General features: G+C 31.9%; 1 protein-coding gene across 5 annotated transcripts in view; it reads left to right on the top strand.

Moving 5' to 3' along the window:
* The window catches only part of Lrp1b (LDL receptor related protein 1B), a 1,779,935-nt gene that overhangs the window by 1,574,443 nt on the left and 183,211 nt on the right, over positions 1-22,281 (top strand). For all 5 annotated transcript variants that reach the window (XM_078017329.1, XM_078017328.1, XM_078017330.1 and 2 more), the window contains exons 63-66: positions 4,756-4,849; positions 10,888-11,004; positions 11,118-11,237; positions 12,629-12,748. In XM_078017329.1, coding sequence (XP_077873455.1) covers positions 4,756-4,849; positions 10,888-11,004; positions 11,118-11,237; positions 12,629-12,748 — 451 coding nt within the window. The remainder of the gene's footprint in view (positions 1-4,755; positions 4,850-10,887; positions 11,005-11,117; positions 11,238-12,628; positions 12,749-22,281) is intronic.

Genomic DNA, 22,281 nt, shown 5'->3' with positions numbered 1-22,281 from the left:
CTCAGATTAGAACTGTATCACACATAAAAAAAATGAAGGATATCTGGCTTTTCCCAGGGTTAGCATTTGTAGTGGCTAAGAGCACAGATTAAAGACAAACTCACAGGGATCATAATCCTGACTGCTCTAAACTGGCTGGATTACATGGGGTTGTTACCTAACTTCTTGGTACCTCAATTTTTTCATCTTTTCAATGGGATGATAATTGTATTAAGTCTGATATTTAACAGAGTAACACAGACAAGGTAATTTATAAAGAACCAAAATTTCTGTGTCACAATTTTGGAGGCTTTCAATTTCAAGATGGAAGGGCTGCATCTAGTGAAAGCAAGTGGGAGTGGGCAGCAGGAGGGAATGGCAAGAGGACACATGTGAGACTGCTTGCTTCAAAACCAAGCTACTCCCTGGAAAACTAACCCATTCCCCAGACAGATAAACACATAATCTATTCATAAGATTGAAGCCCTTATGATCTTATCTAATGTTTTAAAGGTCCTGCCTCCCCATATTATAAAATGACAAATTTCAATATGAGTTTTGGAGGCAACATTGAAACAATAGCAATAATATGTTCAGTCCCTTGTTAAAAAGATTAAATGGGAAAGGTTCCTGGTACATAATAATTGTTGTTATACACCTTGCCCTCTACAGCAACTGGAATACCCTGAGAAGAATATGGGTGCAATTGGTGTGGCCTGCTGTCAGGAGGTTCTGATGTTTAGCTCAATGCAGAGGTCACAGGCTTCTTTCTTCATACTATGTTGTTCTACTTATAACTCCCCGAGTATTTTCTTTTTTTAAAAAAATAAATACATCCTTTTAAAGAACTGAAAATTAAAGTCACTATGAGGTATAACATTGGTAAACTAATTAAGCACAAAATCATATCACTTTAATTTTAAAATATAATTCTCATTAATGTTATTTAGTTTAGCAAATTTTTAACTTCCAGATTATTCTGAAACAACCTTTGGTCCCTTTCTCTAGTGAGATCTCTGAGTCAGTCTGTTGAGGCCCACCCCTGAGGCTCCATGATTTGTGCTGACTTGGGAGATACCATGCCCCCTGTAGCCACAGTGTACTATGGTAAGCCATAATGGCCAACTGAAAATAGAGTAGACTAGAAGATATTTTGAAACACAGTTGAGCATCTCCAACAGAAAGACACAGGTACTAAGGCATTGGCCTTACCACAAACGTAAAATGAAAAAAACTTTTCAAAATATTTTGTAAAAAACTATAATTATATTTATTCAAGGCCCAGAACATCTGATCAGTCAGTTAAATGAAAACCTCAGGAAACTCCAAAATATTATTCATATAAAAATTACACTAAATATTTATAATTTTCAAGTACCTTCATTAGTGTTAATGAGTATAAAAATATAGCAAGACAGAACAAATAAAAAATGTGGAACAAATAATTCTGTTTATAGCCATACTTCTTTAAAAAATGTTATCATTTCATTTTTGTTCTTCAAGAAAAATGTTAAAAATGAACTACTAATACAATCCATTGGAGATAACCCATTAGTATTTATCTCTGCAAGTGTTTGCTTTATGTACATATTTACCTCTGATTCCTTTCTGATCAGATGAGGAAAAACAAAAAGCTATGCTTTTTAACTTCTCAGAGAACAACCAATTTATAGAAGCACAATTTTTAGAGAGGTAGATATTTAAGTAAAGTGAATCTAGATATTTCAGAATCATACCATTAAATACTTTGATGAAAAATTGTTGTTTTAAATGTATTGTTACTAAGGATTGTTTTATCATCTTACAATTGCTTCCAATGATGTGTTCCTAACTACTATAGAGTTTTAGAAAAACAGGCAAATCACAGAAATAATTTTCTTAATATTAAAAACATAATCTGAGAATCTGGTAAAAACAAAATTAAATCCAATTCTTATAACACTGGTGATTATAGGCATTTTATTTAAATAATTTTAATCAGAAACAGTCAATTTTAAAATGACTTTACTTATCTTTTATGTGGAGATCCTTCATGTTTAACTGTACTTCACCATAGGTAGATTTGCATTTTTATCCTCATAGTAAGACATATATATTTGTAGTCTCTTTATGGCTCTTTAAAATTTATTTTACTAAGATATTAGTCTTAGAGAACATTTACCATGAAGAATGTTTTGTATTTAGCATTAGTCTTTTTAAAGTTACTGTATTTAAGTATGAAAAAGTGAACCCCAGGCACAAAATAGAAGAAGTCTTTTTCAGACAATAAAATGTTGATTAGTATGAATAGTTAGCATAAGTATATTTTACCCTGGCTTCTCTTAACTCAAAAAACCATTTTATGTACTTATTAAAAATGAAATGGGGAGCAATAATCATGTCATCTATATTTCTAATAGTTGGCATTTGTTTAACTCAGGCATATTTAATGAATTTTAAAATGACGTAGTTTAGATATTTTTCCAATCTTGATTGGGAATGCTTTAAAGATGCACGGGAGACCTGAAATCCTCTTACTAATGCGCTTTGATATACTGTAATGACTGGAAATATTTAATGTTCAGGGCAATTGCTTTCAGATTCAGCCTCATATCCCCAGACAGTCACTATCTATAAAGGTAATTTTTTCCCTCTGGTAATTTATGAAAAACCACAACAGACATGACCACAGGCTAAGCAAACATGAGAAAATCAGTTGAATAGTCAGATCTCTCCTTGGATTCATTGTGCTTTATTCCTTCCACCTTGCTACTGGAAGAAAAATCCACTCTTATGTTTAATGTAATTGTATCCTGAATCACTTCCTTGCCGTCCAGACTGTTACAGCAAAAGCTAACATCAAATTCTCTCTCACTTGAAGAAAATAGCAGTATTTTAAATGAACAAACTCTTGGATTGGTAATCCATTTTAATCACTGATAATGGAACCAAGGTTACAGTTTTCTATTGCAAATTTTTGTTCTATATAACATGCTAAGATAAATGCCAGCTCTTCACTTGTGTGGGAATTACAGCATAAACACTTCAAAAAGAAAATTAATAACTTTTAGAAAATTATCAAACTAATGTTTTCAGTGCCAGATGAATATTATAATGCATGGTTTTCACTGAATTGTTATTGAAATGAAGAAGGGAAATCACTTAATGATACAAGAATAAATTGACTAAAATTAATTTCTTGCTTGGTTTTAACAATTTTAAATGAGTTGTTTAATTATAACTACTTCACATACATGATTGTCTGAACAGAAGTATGATTATCTTTAGATTTTCCTGCTAAGAAAGAAATTGATTTTGGGTCAGAGATCACTAAGGAATAAATTGGATTTTTTTTGGTTACTATATACAATTGGCCACTAGTGAATTTGATAGGAATGGTAGTATTTTACATTGGCTCAGTGAATGAATTTGGGTTCAGATGGCCTTCTTTATGAAAATAGTATGCAACTTTTGATGCAAACATAGCTTCTGCCCCAGAGGAAATGAGATAGCTTATTCTGAGTCGAATGTGAATGACAAAGGCCCAGGAACATGTTTTCATGTTACCCTGAATAAAATTTTCCACTTTGGAAGTCGTTACATGAACTGTTAAAGTCAGTGAATAAAAGAAAGTCACAAATCAAACAGATGCATTTACCAAATATGTTGGTGGGAGGCATTGGGTAGGCAGGCTCCAACAGAGCTGAGAGTTCTTCTGTAGGTCACAAGAGGTTATCTTATAGCATTCTTAGCTTTAGAATTCTTAATAGTTCAGGTCTGTTAAACTTAACAATACTACCAAGCTTTTATTCTTCCCTCCCCACCCTTATTATGTGGAAAGGAGAATGAAGGGAAGGGAGGGGAATGGGAATAGGAAAGACAGTAGAATAAATCAGACATAACTTTCCTATTTTCATATATGAACACACCACCAGTGAAACTCCATATCAGGTACAACTGCAAGGATGGGATCCTAATTAGAATAAGTTATAAATACATGTATGTATAATATGTCAAAATACACTCTACTGTCATTTATATCAAAAAAGAAACAAAAAAATATTTTAAAAGAAAAGAGCATATACAGAGGCTTTTACGTAGTAGTTGGGAGGATGTTAGGTCAGACACAGAAAGTTATTTAAAAGCTGAAAATAACTATCAACCTCTACTATCTTAAAGAAGTATTCTTAATATTTATGTGGAGCAAATACCATTATGAGTGAAGGCAGTATTTCTATGTTCAGGAACTTTCCTGGAACCACAGCACAACAGAGTTGGAAAGGTACCTCCAGATAATCCTCAGCTCCTTCTTCAGAGGCTAAAGAACACAGGAACAGAAGATGTTAACAGAATTACCCAAATTTTTAATGAAACACAATTCAATTCAATTAATTCAGATTAACTAAATTAATTCCATGCGCTGTCTCTTCCTGATATTCCTGATCCCTTTTGCCCTATTTGGTGTTTGGCAAATTTTCTGTAAAGGTCTAGTTAGTAAATATTTTAGGTTGTGGGGCCACAGGGTCTCTTTAGCATCTGCTCAACTGGGCTGTTGTGGAACACAGTGAGTGAAGTGTCTGTGTGCAGAGTCTGAATGGGTTTTCTTGAGCAATGTACTTTCCTGGCAGATCATTTTGCTATTTGTTGAGCATTTATTTACTATTGCAGAAGGTTCTCCGACTACCAACATTCACATCTGTAGCAAGAGGGTGGGAAGACAAGGCGTACTACACTCATGAGATACCCTTAATAGACACATTGGATTCTTCAACATTGTCTTCATTTTTTTTTTTTAAGTTTCGTTGCAAAACTGATAAATGCATTCCATTCTGGTGGAAATGTGACACTGTGGACGACTGTGGTGATGGATCTGATGAACCTGATGACTGTCGTGAGTATATTGACAAACGTTTGAATTTAGAATTCAGAGTTCCTTTTACACACACACCTGGAAAATTGAAAGTATATTTTAAGTATTTTCTAATTGGTTTTTAAAATTGAAATAAAACGGTTTTATATCACAATCTTTTAGATATAACAAAAAAGTTGTAATGTTTTGGTGTGATTCTAATAACTGTCACATTTAGAATGTTAGAATGATATCGTCAACAATTTGTATCTTTCTTTTTTCTTTTGCCTAAATCTGGTTATTTGTTGAAAATTTGCATTGTTTCATGTAGCAATTGATCTTTAACTTAATATGTTCTCAGTTTGGAAGCAAAAATGGGAATTTTTTTTTAGAATGTTTTACAGTGAATGAAACTTTCTTTTTTAGGGATTGAATGGGATCCTAATTAGAATTTTTTAACTTTTTGCTCAGTATTAAAATCCTGAAAATACTTGAAAGTCAGATTTTGTTTGCTGTTACGCAATTTATTAAATTGCTGTAAAGTAACTACAAATTATGTCTTCAGGGCATGGTTAGATTCTATCGTTTAAGCCATCGTAGATAACTTAGGTGGACAATCAGCAGACTTTTCCTTAATAGCCTTTTGCAGTTCACTCCATAGGTCACTCCAATATTGTCCTGTCAAGTTGAAGATGCTGGTAGTCAATCCTGATAATTCCCTCAATATCCCAATGGATAGTTGCCTTGATTTGGCCTTGACAATTGAGTTCAAGATCCTAGGATTGTATGGAAGAAAGAGAGTGTTCTGGCATAGCACTGCTACTTTCAGCTGTAGAACTTTTTCCACTGCCTAATAATAGAGCTGTTTCAAATTTAAGTTTTCTAGAAAATTACTTGCATGAGCCATATTCCACTACTGGTCACTACCAAGTCTAACACACAATGGAAATTTTTTCACACAGTTCATTTCTATTTTTGAAAGCAATATTTAATCAACTCAATGAGAAGGAAAATAAGTTATAAAAATCTTTCTACTGTAATCTGTTTTTGAATGATTCACAGCTCTCTATTTTTTAAAAAAATAGTTTTTATTTTCACTCTAATTGACAACCTATACAGAATAGTATTTGTATAAAACAGGTAAAAAACATGCCTGCATTATTCTTTCTTTAAAAAAAATTACTTAATTAAAGAGACTATCAAAGGAATTGGAAAACATTTTGGTTTATATATTAAAGAAAGTTATTTTTATTTGATTCTCCACAATAAACTTCCCTATGTATAGAAAAGAATGTAAATACAACTTACTGTGGTTTATAGAAATTCCAAGATTAAGCATGTTAATTTAGGCATTGTATTAACATGACAACCTTCACTGCCAAGGTGCATTATTTTCTAAGAATATATCCTGACCCGCAACAAAGCCAATAGCATGCAATTGTCTTTCTTTAAAATGTTTGCAATTCCTAAATTATAGACGTTGACTCAAATTTCATACTGGGGCCATATTGATACAAAAAATTTACTTTTTAATTCAGTGTTTGTTTAAAAAGAGAGAATAATGCAGGCATAATTTTAACTAGAGATTTAATATAATGAGTTTCTAGCATTTACGCACTTTTAGATATATGATAATCAAATACTTTAATGTCTTTTGGCAGAGGGGTACAGACATTTGTATCTGAAAATTTCTATGTATGATCCTTATCCCAATCAAGTACTGATATTTACATGCTTTATTTTTTAGTTGATAAGTAAAAATTGTATTTATTTTATTTGATGTGTTTTTATACGTATATACATTGTAGAATCAAGTCATTAAACATGTGTATTACCTTACATAGCTCACTGCATCCTGCTCAGGGAGGGAAATAAGTAATCATTCAGAGGTGTGGGCCAGCTGGAAATAAAAGTCTGAAGAAGTAGTATTGTATTAAGAAATAAAAACAAAGAACTCAAAATAGTTTAAGTGGGGGCTTGATGGATGGAAAAGACCTGATGGGTCTGATCCTTAACAAAGAGAGAAAACCTACCAACCTTTATTTTGTAGGGAAACACATCAGAGAAATTCCAATGGAAGGGTTCTTTAAGATAAACAAGAGGAAAGAGGCTTTGGAAAATTGGCCTGGTGGGGGCCTTATCACTTATGTAGTAATTCTTCCTCCTCCAGGAAGCTGGCACCTCAGGGCTACGAGGGTGCTCTGGTATTTCTTTCACCCAAGGTTAGCAGGCATCCAAATTCAAAGTGATTGAACTCATAAATTCTATGCCAGGCATGGAATAGATCCCACTAACAATGGCCACCTGCAAATGGGCATGTCTTTCTACACCTGCACATGGAAAGATTCCCACATGTGGCAGTCAAGCTGTCCAAGGCTATGGAGTTCAGAGCAGTAATTTATTTGTAGCTCCCGACACATAGCTACCATTTTTTTCCTGTTATGTTAACATGTAAAATCTATTATTAATATTTTTCAAGCATATAATATATTGTTAGTAACCATAGTCATTATGATGTACAATGTCTCTTAATGTTATTCCTCCTGACTTTTCCTTTTTGACTAATATCTCCCCAATCTTCCAAATTCCCAGCTCACTTAATGATCATTTTACTCTCTGTTAGATTTTTTTTTTCAGATTCCTCACATAAATGAGATCATATAATGTTTGTATTTCTGTTTGTTGTTTTTATTTCACTTAATATTATGTTCTCCAAATTTATGCAAGTTGTGACACAGGAAAAAAATTCATTCCTTATCAAGGTCGAATACTATTCTATCGCTTTTATATGCCATATTTTCTTTATCCATTTAAATACTGATGGAACCTTTATTGATTCCATGATATTGCTGCCATGAATAATGCTTCAATGAATATTGGAATTCAGATATGTTTTTCATATCCTGAATTCATTATTTTTTTTTGGATATGTATACCCAGTAGTGAAATTGCTGAATCATATGGTAGTTTATTTATTTATTTTTAAAATATCACCCATTCTAATATATGTGAGGTGATATTTTTATTTTTTGGAGGAATGGTGATATTGAAACTTTTGGCCATTTTATTCCTTTCTATTTAGGATTGTTTAAGCCCGTAGAGCATTTTTTGAGTCCGTAATTTGTTTTTCACATTGACCCACTTTTCTCATATTTGGGATAGTAACTCCTTTTTCAGATATTTATTTTTGGGTCATTTCTCCCATACCACAGACCGTCTACTCTTCTAGTTGTTTCCTTTGTCGTGAAGAACCATTTTACTTTGATGAAACCTCTTGTGTATATTTTTTCTTTTGTTGCTCATGCTTTTGGCATTAAATTTGAAAAAAAAAATTGTCTAGTTCAGTGTCATGAAGATTTTCCCGTATGTTTTCTCCTAACCATCCTTCACATTTCATTGATGGCATTATCTCTGTGGTCTTCAGCAAATAGTTTTGACTTATAGTTGATAGTTCAACATCTTTGAACATCTATTGGCATAACACTTTGAGAGCCATGGTGAAGTGAAGTGAAAAATGGCATATATGAGTCTGTGGAGTATTTATATTTCATTTTTTTGAGTAGCTGCATCATCAAACTATGTAGATGTTAAGAGTCCCTGATAATACCTATAACTTCACCTGAGAAGACAATAAAGCTTAATCTGAGAGTCATGTACTTGCAAATTTACATAATGATATTTATATAATGTAGTTAAGAGTGATGCATCAAGAATTCCCAGACATCATAAGTTTGTAATTACATTCCCTATGATACTCTAGTACAGAAAGCATCATTCCACTGAGAAATATGAGGGTCAGATGGGCTCCTCAGTTATTTCTCAGCTGTTCATTTCATAGTTACAACCCCCTTGATGAGAAGGTTGTTTTGACAATAAATAAATATTAAAGAAATTTTTATATGCAGTAACAGCAAATTTAGAAATGCATATTTTCAAACTATGAAAACACAAAATATCAAACAGCTTAAACATTTAGAATGATTAGTTAACACGTTTTACAGATTGGGATCAAATAACTTTCAATTCTTTAGAACTCTCTTCTTTGGAAGGAAAGCACATATTTTCAGTTATGTTTTAAAATGTTTAAATTCTTAGTCAATGTTCTAATTATAAAAGCAGAGTTTATTTCCCGAGGAAATTTTAAAATGTCATTTATTAGTTTTAATTCACTGATTTGAACTGATAGAGTGTTATTAATGTCACAGTCAATGATCAGTAACAGACATTAGAATCATTAGTCAAAAAGTAAGTGTTTCATTGTAAATAACATTTTTTAGAAGACTTCAGAGTCAGATCTATTCTGAGTTCCAGTTTGGATTTATAAGTTGTGCATCCTTGAGTGGACTATTAATATCCAGGAAATGTTGCTGTAATCATTGATGTGCCTCTTATGAAACCATCAACAGAGGAATGGATAAAGAAAATGTGGCATATATACACAAAGTAATTTTACTCAGCCCTAAAGAAGAATGAAATTATAGCATTTTCTTGTCAATGGATAGAAATGAACAACATCATGCTAATTGAAATAAGTTCAATTGGAAAAAGTCAAAGGTCAAATGCTTTTTCTCATATGTGGAGTTGGACCAAAATGAAGGGAAAGGGAGGGAAATCTCATAAAAATAGAAGGAAAATAAGTTGAGTAGAAGAATAGAATTGATGGGGAAAGAGGAGGGATGGGAAAGTAGTGGAATCATGGAATGGAATTGACCAAATTATTCTATGCTCATATAAAAATATACAATAGCAAATTTTGCCTTTATGTATATCTATAAAGCACTGATGTGTGTGTGTGTGTGTGTGTGTGTGTGTGTGTGTGTGCGCGCGTGCTTTCCTTCCATAGAAGAGAGTTCTAAAGAATTGGAAGTTATTTGATTCCAATCTGTAAAATGTGTTAACTGATCACACTAAATGTTTAAGCTGTTTGATACTTTGTGTCTTCACACAAACACACACACACACACACACATATATATATGTCTCTCTGTGTGTATATACATATGTATATACATATACACACATATGTAGTGTGTGTGTGTGTGTGTGTGTGTGTGTGTATATATATATATATATATATATATATATATATATATAGTACATACATATATATGACCAGCAGAAAAGAGGGAGGAGATTAGGGGGAAAGAGGAGTGGATAAAAAGAGAAAGTACTGGGGATCAATGTGGAATTATAGAATTATTTTCATGCTGGTATAATTATGTCAAAATAAACTCTAGTAATATGTATAGTTATACACTAGTAAAAACAAAAAATATCCAGGAAGCTTTTTCATTAGGCAAATGGCCATAGTGATGTCAAAGTGAGAAAGTTATAGTGCCATTAAATAAATAACTGAATGTGATAAGGTCTAGCATGATACAGAATGGATTCTCAGTAGATCCTATTATTGCTATTAATATTATTGTTATTATTTACATAAAATTAAGAATATAGCAAAAGAACATGCATTGTCATTTGGAAGTTGTTTATTAGAATAATATTTGCTTGACATGTAAGAAATATTTGCTGTATATCAGATTCTGTCCTCATACATAATAATAGTATAAGGATGAATATCAATAAATGTATTTAAATGTAACAGGTTCAGAAAATTTGCTTTAAGCAGAGCTAGAGAAAAATTATTGAGGACAAATATGTATATTATGGGCAAACCATGGGTGAGAAAGTGAACAAAGAACACTGAATTTTTTAAAAGTGATATCCAATAAGATTTTTTTAGTTCCAGTAAATATTACTCTCCAACTTAACCTCTCAATACCACTTCATTGAAATGAAGAAGAATTTATGTGATTTTTTAATACAGTTTTTTTATATTTATATGTTGTTAGCTCCTCCTTCTTAAGTTAGTTTATGAAATGTAATCTGGAAGCCATCTGAGTTGCATTTCTTAGCTGTATATCTGAAGCTAACAGCTCTCTAGATGTGAGACATTCACACTGTGCTCCAGGACATGTTTAACATAATAATATAACAAATACTTTTAATGTCAGAAAAGCTCTGTTTAAAAAGTCATGAGCTAAGATTGTCATTCTGCAATACCTGTATGTTTTCTATCTTAGCTGAATTTAAATGTCAGCCAGGCCGGTTTCAGTGTGGAACTGGACTCTGTGCTCTGCCCGCTTTCATCTGTGATGGAGAAAATGACTGTGGAGACAATTCTGATGAACTCAACTGTGGTAGGTTATAAAATTCCTACGGAACGAAAACCTCATCCCTAACAGATTATGTATTTGCTGGTTTAAATTCAGACATAGATCTCAGGTCAGATTTTTTATTCTCTCTGTTTTAGACACACATGTCTGCTTGTCAGGTCAATTCAAGTGCACCAAGAACCAGAAATGCATCCCAATCAACCTTAGATGTAATGGGCAGGATGACTGTGGTGATGAGGAAGACGAAAGAGACTGTCGTAAGTTGACACCGATTGTTCATTCTTGCCTTACTTTTGATTCCCAACTGAAATTGGTCTAAAAATTATTATTCATCATAAAATCATATAGTGTAGAAAAATAAGACAGTGACTATGTTCAAATAGTTGTTACTAGGTGCCTATGGGATGGGTTATTTATGATGCTGTAATCAAAAATTGTAGAGAAAATTAAAACATGGTGATCTTTACTTTAAAATCTACCTGGAGATTAAGAGAGAAATGAATGACATCTCTCATCTACATCATCCTGAAGTGAAGCATCAAAAACAGCATTGCATTTTTATTGCCCATGTTAAATAGATACACGTAATTTTCTTCTTTGATTTGGATACTTGAAATTAACTCAATTTTAGTTCAAGATTCCATGAAACATGTATTGAATCTATGATAAAGTATATAATATCTAAGCAAAATAAGCTAAGAAAATTCCTTTTAAAAATATGTATATAAATGTTCCATTTAATAAATCTTAACAGGTTATTTGAAAGAATTATGGTAAAAATATATTTTATTCTGTTCACTATTTATTTCAAAAATCAAACTACTTTAAATGGAAGGCAAAGAGTTTACAACAAATGCAGAGATGCATGTAAACAGGCATGCACTTGCATACACACACACACACACACACACACACACACACACACACACACACACAGGATCTAAGGGATAGAGCACCTGTCAGGTTTTAGGTTTTCAACCAAACTACTGTCAACATTTCTGTCTTGCAGAAGTTTTATATTATTCCTCTAAAACTTTTATCAGTGAATAATGTGCAGTCATCCAGCAATTTGATTAAGATGGTGCATTCAGAATAAAGTCAGTACAAGTTCTTTATGGTTAGCCATTCTGGAAGCTGAACCATTAAACTGAGTAGGATTTGTGATGCAGTTTATAGTCTAAATCGGATGTTCACCACTTCCTTCAAAACTCAACACAACTTCTGAAGACTTTGATTGAATTTCATGATTTTTGTTCACTCATTCATGTAATGTCCTCCAGTTTGTTTCTTTTCAATGGATTAAGTTCATAAATTAATATAAATTATTAAATTAATCTGGAAAATATTTTGAAAAAACTAAATTCTTGATTTTTAAATTAATTTTTACAAACATCTAATCAAATGTTTTATTGAGAATTCTGATTTTTAATCAATGTATCATTGCAGAAATATGTTTTTCCTTTTTTTGTACTAGAAAGAATATTAGAAACACATAGGTATTTGACATCCATCACTTTCAGAACATGACTAATGAACAGATAATATATTTTTGATGAATTGCCTTAAACATTGGTGTAATTGTTTTTTATATAAAAAATAGTCTCTTCTTCTTCAAAACTACATGTTAATAGATGTTTCTTTTCTTAAGCTGAAAACAGCTGTTCTCCTGACTATTTCCAATGTAAAACTACCAAACACTGCATTTCCAAGCTGTGGGTTTGTGATGAGGACCCGGACTGTGCAGATGCATCAGATGAAGCCAATTGTGGTGAGTGTTTTGTGAAGGCATACCTCACCTATTTGTATTTGTGTCAGCATCTGACATGGTCACAGCAAAACAAATACGAACATGATTCAAAGAGACTAAGGTCTTCCATGAGAAAATTTTGTCTCCTAGTGATATAACAACTTAGCTGTTTTTAAAAATAGAGAGGGGTAAGACGAATAAGTATTTTTTAGTATAACTCAAAACTACTTGTAACAGTCAAATTTAAAAAGTGAAGTAAGATTCTCATCTTCCTATACTCAAGTGTGGACATGATATTAAAATTTAGTGACTAGAACAAGAAAATGGCATTTTCAAATGATTCTAGAATTCATTTCTCTGCTTAAATCCATTAATTCCCCATTGATTCGTTGATTGTTATTCTTCATTTTTAAACATAGTGAAGACAAAGGAAGAAAGCTTTAAGCATGTTTTAATGGAAGTGATTACTTAAGATGGCATTTATTTTTCAAACATCAACAGTTTCATAAAAAAATATTTTACTTACAATATTTCTGAATTAACATTGCCAGAAATGGAGATCACATAGTTTTGTTGAATGCATTTTATTCCATTTTGAAAGTGTCAAGAATGAAATTGAAATGAGTAGTTCCTATGTGTAACTCATTTAATCAATGTTTATTAAAACTTACTGGAGCTTATTTTATAGGCAAATGTGCCAACTTCTCATTTTTAGAGATAAGAATGTATTTAGTCCAGTAATTGATTAAAAAAGACAAAATTTGTCCAAATTAAACACAGAACTTTCTGGCTGCATGGTCAAAATTGTATAAATGCATTTGCTTGATTTCCACACTATTCTCATTTAATTTTTATGGCGGAACTGGAAATAATGAAAAGCTTTAGGTGCTCTAAAATTCCATTTATATTGAATAACACTTATAAGCTACATATGTAATCACTGGCAATAATAACATGTCTCTAAGTTATTTTCCTAATTCTGCCTTTAGTATAATTGTGTCTTTGGAATATGTAATCCTTATAACTTATGACAGTATTATAAAATTGCCATTGACCATTCTGTGTAATTGATCTTCACATTTAATTCACAAACACTGAAATTGCATATCATCACAAGTTTTTCTATAATAATTATTAAGGATTTTAGTAGGTTGGTTTATGTTACTGGCTAGTTTGTCTTATTGTCTTTTACATTTTTGTTTATCATGGAAAAGTGGAATAATGACATTAATTTTGAATAACTTTTTTGGCTAAAATGCTATTTCTATATTTCTGTATTTTATCCTCCTCTCTTTGGTATGATTTAACTGTTTTTGTTAGCTTATATTGCTGAAATCAATTTTGATCCATCATCTTAATTAATGGTAATGCTGAATACTTATTTGTTGTATAGGCCAGGAAATGTTACAGACTTTACATGATTATCTCTCTTTTCTCTTTATTATCTTTATTTTACTCATAAAAAAGTGAATGAAGCACTGGAGCTTTGGGTAACTTGCCCAAAGTACCACAGCTACCATGTGGTAAACTTGGCCCTGAATCTAGGGTTGTTTGACACTGACACATCTGCTTTGAACCTCTTGTGGACATAAGAATAAATATACCTCATTCTTCCTATATAAAGAGAAAAAAAATATTTAGGTACTTTTAATAATGTCATTATATGGGACTCTAACAGTCACAAATACTGGTATAATTTTGAGACCAGAATATACACACATATATATTCACAGAGGCAGGTAGGGCAGAAGTGCTGCTATTTGATTAGTCTTAAACTCACCATAAAATTTCATGGTTGGTAAATGCTAAGTTAATTTCATGAAACTTCTTTATGTCATATTTTAGCATGGCATTTCACATTCCTCATTTTCTATTTTTAGTTTTTTTTTTATTATTTTCAGTATTGGGAATTGTACCCAGGGTACTTAATCATTGAATCACATGCTCAGCCCTTTAAAAATTTATTTATATATATATTTTTATCTTGAGACAGGGTCTCACTAAGGTGCTTAGGGCCTCACCAAGTTGCTGAGGTTATCCTTGAACTTGTAATCCTCCTGCCATGGTTTTTGGGACTATAGGGGTGTGCCATCATATTATTATTTTAATTATATAAATTTGTGGGATGCAGGGTGATAATTAAATATTCATACACAGTGCCCAATGACCAAATAAGGAAAGTTAACATATCTATCTCCTAAATTATGTGCAATCAGCCATTTTTTAAAGCTACTTTCCCCACCCAACCCCCTTTTTAATTTTGAGATGGGGTCCCCCTAATTTTCTAGGCTATCCTTGAACTTAGCTATTCTACTGTCTCAGTCTCCCAAGTTGCTGGGATTACTGATATGCACCACTGCACTCAACTTCTTTTCAATTTTGGATTAATATGTAATGATTGTATACATTAATAAGGTACTGTGTAATATTTCAATACATGCATAGAATACATACTGATCAAATCAGGATGATTAACACTTTCATTCCCCTAATAAGTACATTGTATTTGAACACTTCAAGTGTCTCTCTTCTAGTTATTCATAAAATGCAATTTTGAACTCTAGGCACCTACTGTGTTGTAGAATGCTAGAACTTACTACTTCTATCTAACTGTGTTTTGGTACCTGTTATCTAACTTCCCTTTATCTCTCCTCCTACCTTCCCTTTCTATCCTGTCATAGTCAAAAAATCCTAATATTTAAAGAGGATAAGAAACCACCTCTTTTTTTTAATAAAAATAAATATGTCACATATTTATGCAAATTATATAACTACACTATGGGATTTGGATGCTTTTTCTTTGAGGATTTCATTGCGTGAGAAATAGATATATGTTTTAAAGGTTAACTCTACCATTCGAAGGTCTTATTGTTTGAGGCAGTCATATGTGCTTCTTTGTGAGGAGCTTCTCTAGAAAATGCAATGTGTTTTGCTATTTCATCGTGTTTGATCCATGTTCTCAGGTCCCAGCAGTGTATAGATTAGACTTGTGTTAAGTGTCTGTTGAATGATTAGTCTCTTCTCTATTGAAAAACCTCGATTTGCAATCCATTTTCATTTTAGTTTCCTTCCTTACTTTTGTAGTTCAGTGCAAATTTAGAGCGTGATTCCCTATAAACCTGTACAGTATAGCACTCTAGAAATTCACCTAGAGCTTCCTTCTTATTTCTCAGCACCAGTAGTTACATTTATGTATCATTATGTTTGATTGTATTGATTTGAAAATGCACTTAATAACATCCTAAAGAATCATCTCTCAGCCCAGCTTTGGACTTATTACTTGGTATGTAAGTGTCACTGGAGTTTGTGTGGTTGATAATCTAATTTTGCAACTTTTAAAAATGATTATATGGCTCTTGTTGTTCCTTTAAATATATGATGTGTGTGTGCACACCATCATTGTTCCTTTAAAAGAAAGATCTTTGTAAAATAATCATTTAACTTCTGATACATTTCTATATTTTTAAAGTAGTAATAATAAGAATAAATTATTTTATTTTTTTCTAAAAAACAATAATGTGGAGAAATTACTTTCTATATGCAAGTAAGCTGCTGTTAATTCACTAATATATTTTACAGTATTATCTTGCTACATTTCATGGTAAAATTTTTAATATTATGCTTTTTTCTCACTGTTGGCTCTGCAAAATGTAATATTTTCTCCTTTTTCTTTCAATGATGTTTCTTTGTGTGATTGTATTTGTGTGTGTGTGTGTGAGAGAAGGAGAGTAAAGCAACACTTATGTTGAAATATTTTGGTTCCAATAGAGTCTTTCAAGGATTGCCTGGCAGTATGAATGGAACCAGGAAATTTCCTTCTAGCTTTCATACAAAAAAATGAATGGCCTATATGTGAATTATTAACTAGTCTAAGTTGAATACAACACTTTTGTTTTTAGCTTTCATGCTTTTATTTCTGGAACTTTCATACATCAACTATCTCCACCAAAAGGATGTGCAATTATTTGTTGATGTCTTATTATTTGTTGATGTCTTTTTATTTATTTTTTCCTCTTAACAACATAAGAAAATGGTGAGATTTAATTTTTTTGCACAAAACTAACAAGGAGCCCACACAATGATTCTGGAGGCATGCCAAATATTCTAGTCTCTGGAAATATCCATAGTAAAAGCCATGAGAGGAAATAGCTTTTTGTTCACTAGGGATTAAAATTGAGTTCACAAAGAACCCAATTTGATTTAATAAGAAAGCTGGTTGAAGCAGTTGAAATTTCAAAAAGACATTGAATCAGAAATTTAACATTCTGTTATATTTTTCTTTGAAAAACTTTATCTTTGTCATACTGCCTTCTCAAACTTTGCCAAGTTTATTTGATTCTCTAGATAGACAGACAGACAGACACACACACACACAAATACATACTTCTCTCTCTCTCACACACACACACACATATCTAGCTGGAGATTCAAAGTAGTATGTGAAACAAATAAGAATCTGACACTTTATGGAAAAAGAACAGAAAAGAAATGAGCAAGAAATGTAGAAATTTAAAACATTTTCCTCCTAGGCCTACTTTTGGAAAAACACTAGTTATCTTTGTTTTGATTTATAAATTTTTGGGATATAAGAGTCTATTCATGTATCCTTTGGGCTGAGATTTCCATGGAGAATATTCTACCGTTTGTATTCTCAGATATTATTCAATTTTGCTTAATGCCATGCTTGTGTAATTAAGTTGCATGCTAGTGAAAAAAATAATTAGAATGAAGGATTATATTGTCTTTATTCAGCACCAACACATGGTATTCCATCTATGTGTAGTGTGGAAAGCTTGATTTTAAAAAATCCTATTAAAAGAAAGTTAGATTTGTGCTTATCAGTTAAAATCAATTTGTTATGTTTCATTTATGAGAAACTATCCATTTTAATCCATTAATACTTCAGGACTTAATATAATAATGAGAAAAAAACATTATTTTAGAAAGTTCTAACTTTATCATGTATTGGCTTTGTGATCTCTGTATACTTAACAGATATTTTATAGATAGGTAATGATTCTGTTGTTCAATCAACCTTAAATTTATTGCCTAGGATGCATGTACACTGGGCTAGATTTTTAATGTTGAAGTCACCGTATATATGTTCAATGACCATGTGAAAACACAATGGAAGAAATGATGTAGGATTTACTTTGAGGTAAATCTGCCACTTCTTTCTCAATTTTAGATATATTAGTAAGTTAGTGTTTATTCTTAATGTGATCTAAAATTTTAACCTTATAATTAACATTCTTGTTTCTCCAAATATCTGCATATTGAAAAACTATCTACAAAATTTTCCATGAGGAATCTCTTTTGACCCAAAGTAGAAGTGACATGAAAAGTATTATTTAGGAGTCAGAGAAATAGAAAAGAGATCTTTCTGTGAAGTGAGGTTTATCACTCCTGTGAATCATATTATCTGTTTCAGTCAGCTTTTGCCTCACTGTAACCTAAATGCCTGACAAGAATAAGTTGGAGAAGCAAAAGTTCGTTTGCACTTGATGGTTTCAGAGGTCTTAGTCTATAGGTGGCCAACTCTATTACTCTGGGTCCAAGGTGAGGCATCAGGGTTCAAAGACATGGCAGAGGGTAGCTGATTAAGACATAGCAGCAAGAAAGCACAGAGAAAGCATGAGGAGGGAGAAGAGCCACAGGCAGAGATAACCTTCCAGGGAATGTTCCCAGTGACCCACCTCCTCCAACCATGCCCACCTGCCTACCAATATCACCTAGTCAGTCCTTTCAAACTAAGATGAACTGATTAGGTTACAGTTCTCACAATCCAATCATTTCACCTCTGAATATTTCTGCAGAAACACAGGAGTTTTGGGTCTTTGTAATGTTCAAGACTTCATATCTAAACTATAACACTATCCATATTGTTTTCTTTTTGATTCTATACCCTAAGATGACCACATACACCAAGTATATACATATTCCTTTTTGGTATAGATACTAGATTTTGACCTATATTTAAGAAAAGCCAGAAGAAATGTAAAATGATATTATTTGTTAAAGTTCATATTATTCTAGTACATTTTCCAAAGTATCTTTTTGATAGCCTGTGAATTATGTGAACTATATTTTCCTAGGGTAATCAAATCTGTTAGTTAAGTTCAATTATTGATATTAATTCTGAATTTATAGCTACATAATATCTGTATATCTACAATAGTATTTTAGCAATCATTTGTTGGAATTTCAATATAAAATTAAAGTAAATGGTTATTAATTTATTATAGCTTATTAAAATCAATTATTCAGGAATTTAGTGTTTTAATAATTTATATTTAAATTTGAGTGGTAGACAGTCAAATTTCCATATCAGAATTCTGGGAACTTGTGTTTAGATCATAAATTCTTTTCACACAATTTTGATTAAATGAGCTGTCGCCCCTGTAATAATACATAACCTGTTTGAATTTTTTGAAGACATATCTGAACTTTAATCCAATTCTTTTATTATCAAGTAAATTATAGTGGGAATAACTTCTTATATGATTTAATAGTATTGTATGGCTTTACAATCTTTATTTGTACATTTTTATTAGATTAAATATTTTAAATCAAATATGGAATTTGTTTATATATTATTCATAATTAGCTTCTGAATCCCCAAAACAAGATGTAATGAGAGACTATCCACAATGTTATCTAATTCTAATTAATCAAAGTTGTGTTTCATCAAATCATGCAGTTCTGTCAGTTAACAATCTTGCCTATATATCAGGAAGTTACATACCTTTTTAGACATTTCTATGGTTTCTTTAAAATGTCCACAGATGATATATGGGGTACTGCTTGGTGAATACACATTCTAGAACTTCTGAGGAAGAACATTCAGTTGCTGGAATTGGCATACACCCAGTCTGATTGTGACGGCTGCTCCAAGAGGAGTCTTTGGAATTACTTCCCAGTTCGTTTGTGTGGTCTTTGTAATGTTCAAGACCAAAAGATTGATAACTAAACAGTAATCAGAAAAAAAACCCATTGGTTAATTATCAAGAATCATGCAAGTATAGGAAACTATTTTCACTAATCGTAAATCACTTTACCAACTTCCCATTCTGATAATTCAGTTGAGTCAGGAAGGATAGTGACAATTGAATGAGGAAAGGATATTTAATTGAATCAAAGTGAAGAAATTTGAGAGTTACTAACATATGATATATGCAAAAGTGTACCTGTACTAATTTAGGATATACCGTGTCCTTTTCTAGAATGCCTGAAAAAATAATTGCAGTTTAGTTTTGCAACATTTTTTAAAAATTAACATTGGGAATATATATTTTTAAATCCAGTATTATAAATAAAGAATTGAAAAACTATTCACATAGTTATACTTCAAGAGACCTTACGCCAATGTTTTTTCTTCCTAAACAGAGGAAAACACCGGGCACTTTAAATTTCTTAGACACCATCACTCCATTCTACAACATTGAGCCCTGTTTATATTTTCCATTTCCCTTAAATACTTTACATATTTGATTAATATTATTATCTTTATGATATTCATTTTTTGGAGAAATCTATAAACACATGTGGAAATATTAAGTAACCCATTTATGTTAATGTTATGAAATTTAAAGTATTTCAATAATAGGTATAAATAATCGTTTGAAAAACATCATGTCGGGAGGCTGATATGAGTTCAAAGCCAGCCCCAGCAACTGATCAAGACTCTCTTTCAAAATAAAACATAAAAAGGGCTGGGGATGTGGCACAGTAGTAAAGCACCCCTGTGTTCAATCCCTAGCACAAAAAACAAATAAACAAATATCCAAACATCATGTGCTGGGCATTGTGCGAAGTATATTATGTGGATTATATCATTTAATCTTCACAATGAATTTATGAGCGGTAAACTGTTAGTATCCCTATTTTATAGGTTGAGATGTAAGACTCAGGAACTGTAAATACATTTGTTATTGTCATTCAAGTGGAGAATGAGCAAGTATTTGAATCCATGAGATTTGGCCCCATGCCCATATTCTTAACCGTTATTCTCAAAACACTTCCTTGATCTGCAATAGTTTGCAGAGAAACAGATAAACATGATCCTTACATAAATGGAATAATAAAATGTCAAGAAAAATGCAAATTTAAATATTTTTTTAAAAATCCTAATACTTGTAAATCATGGTGAGTAAGCAAGAGTAAGAATGGCAATATAAGGATATATTGCATGTAGGTATTTTGAAAGCAATAATAAACCAACTGAAGTTCACTCTGCTTTCTCTTATTACTATTCATCAGTGGGAAATTCTAAATAAGTCAGCTATAGAATTCCCCTCCCTGCAAGAACACACCAGTGATTGTGACCTGAAAAGGAAATCTAGTAGTTTGCCCTAAAGGTAAAAAAAATCAAGTACAATGAGCAAATTTGTTATTAAATCTCATTTTGGAACATTTTTATTTTTACACTGACATTTTAAAGTTCAGAGTTATTAGTGAGTGTTAGAGAAGCCCTCTCTATCCACAACAAACTTTTTATAATCATGCAACTAGAAAGAATGAAAGAGTATTGAATAGGACGTAACTTCTCACCAGCCATTCTGTTATCCAGCATGATGTTCACACACAGTTTAACTCTCTGGTGTGGGATCCCCAGCTTGCAATTCTGAATCACCTGTGCCACTCTTGGAAAACATTGTCCTCCTCTATGGGGACCATGACAGCAACACACTTACTGTACCGGGAGTTCACTTCCTCCAACATGCTATGACTGCCTCAGTTTATATTATCTTTTGACACTGCAACATTGGAGAAATGGTCTTTCTTTTAAAATGTCTATAACTTTTGTTCACGGGTATGTTTCATAAATGTTCATGAATTTCCTAAGAGTATGGGAAAGTTCAATTAAGAAAGGTCACTTGGAATTTTGTATGATAAATTTAGGCCATAGTTATATTATAAATCCAGAGACAAATTTAAACATCACATATAAAATTAACTTTCATAAAGGCAGGATTAAATCTATTCCACAGTCAGTGAGAGTCTTCATTCATTCTGTTTCTGACAATGGCTCTATAGGTTTACTCATATATTTATTTTAAAGAATGAGTAGTGTTAGTTCATATAAATGTATTCGTCTCCTTCAAAACTTGATAAGGCTGTAAATTAATCCACATATTTTTTTCTTGTTTTTAAAATCTGTATTTTTTTTGACTTGAAAATTTTTTATAGAATTCTGACTGGACCAAACTATCTATGCCATATGATGTTTTTCAAGAAGTTCTTTCAATCTAATCAGTTCTCATTTTTTTTTACTTTAAAATTAAAAGTCCTGGTATAGAATTTTGTGATGCACATGTTCCAGATATTCTCAAAACAATTAGTCTTCTGGGATAACCATCTACAGGGTGAAACTTTAAGGATATATATATATATATTTGTGTGTGTGTGTGTGTGTGTGTGTGTGAGAGAGAGAGAGAGAGAGAGAGAGAGAGAGACATGGTAGAAGTTTAGGAGTAAATATTCTTGATTTCCTGAATAAATAAACACACACATATTGTAATTTAGAAATCAGGTATGTGTGTATGTGTGTGTGT

The sequence above is a fragment of the Ictidomys tridecemlineatus genome, chromosome 7, assembly GCF_052094955.1.
Source record: "Ictidomys tridecemlineatus isolate mIctTri1 chromosome 7, mIctTri1.hap1, whole genome shotgun sequence".
Classification (NCBI taxonomy): domain Eukaryota; kingdom Metazoa; phylum Chordata; class Mammalia; order Rodentia; family Sciuridae; genus Ictidomys; species Ictidomys tridecemlineatus.
The sequence above is the reverse complement of the archived record's forward strand: the minus strand, read 5'-3'. Positions and strand labels throughout refer to the sequence as shown.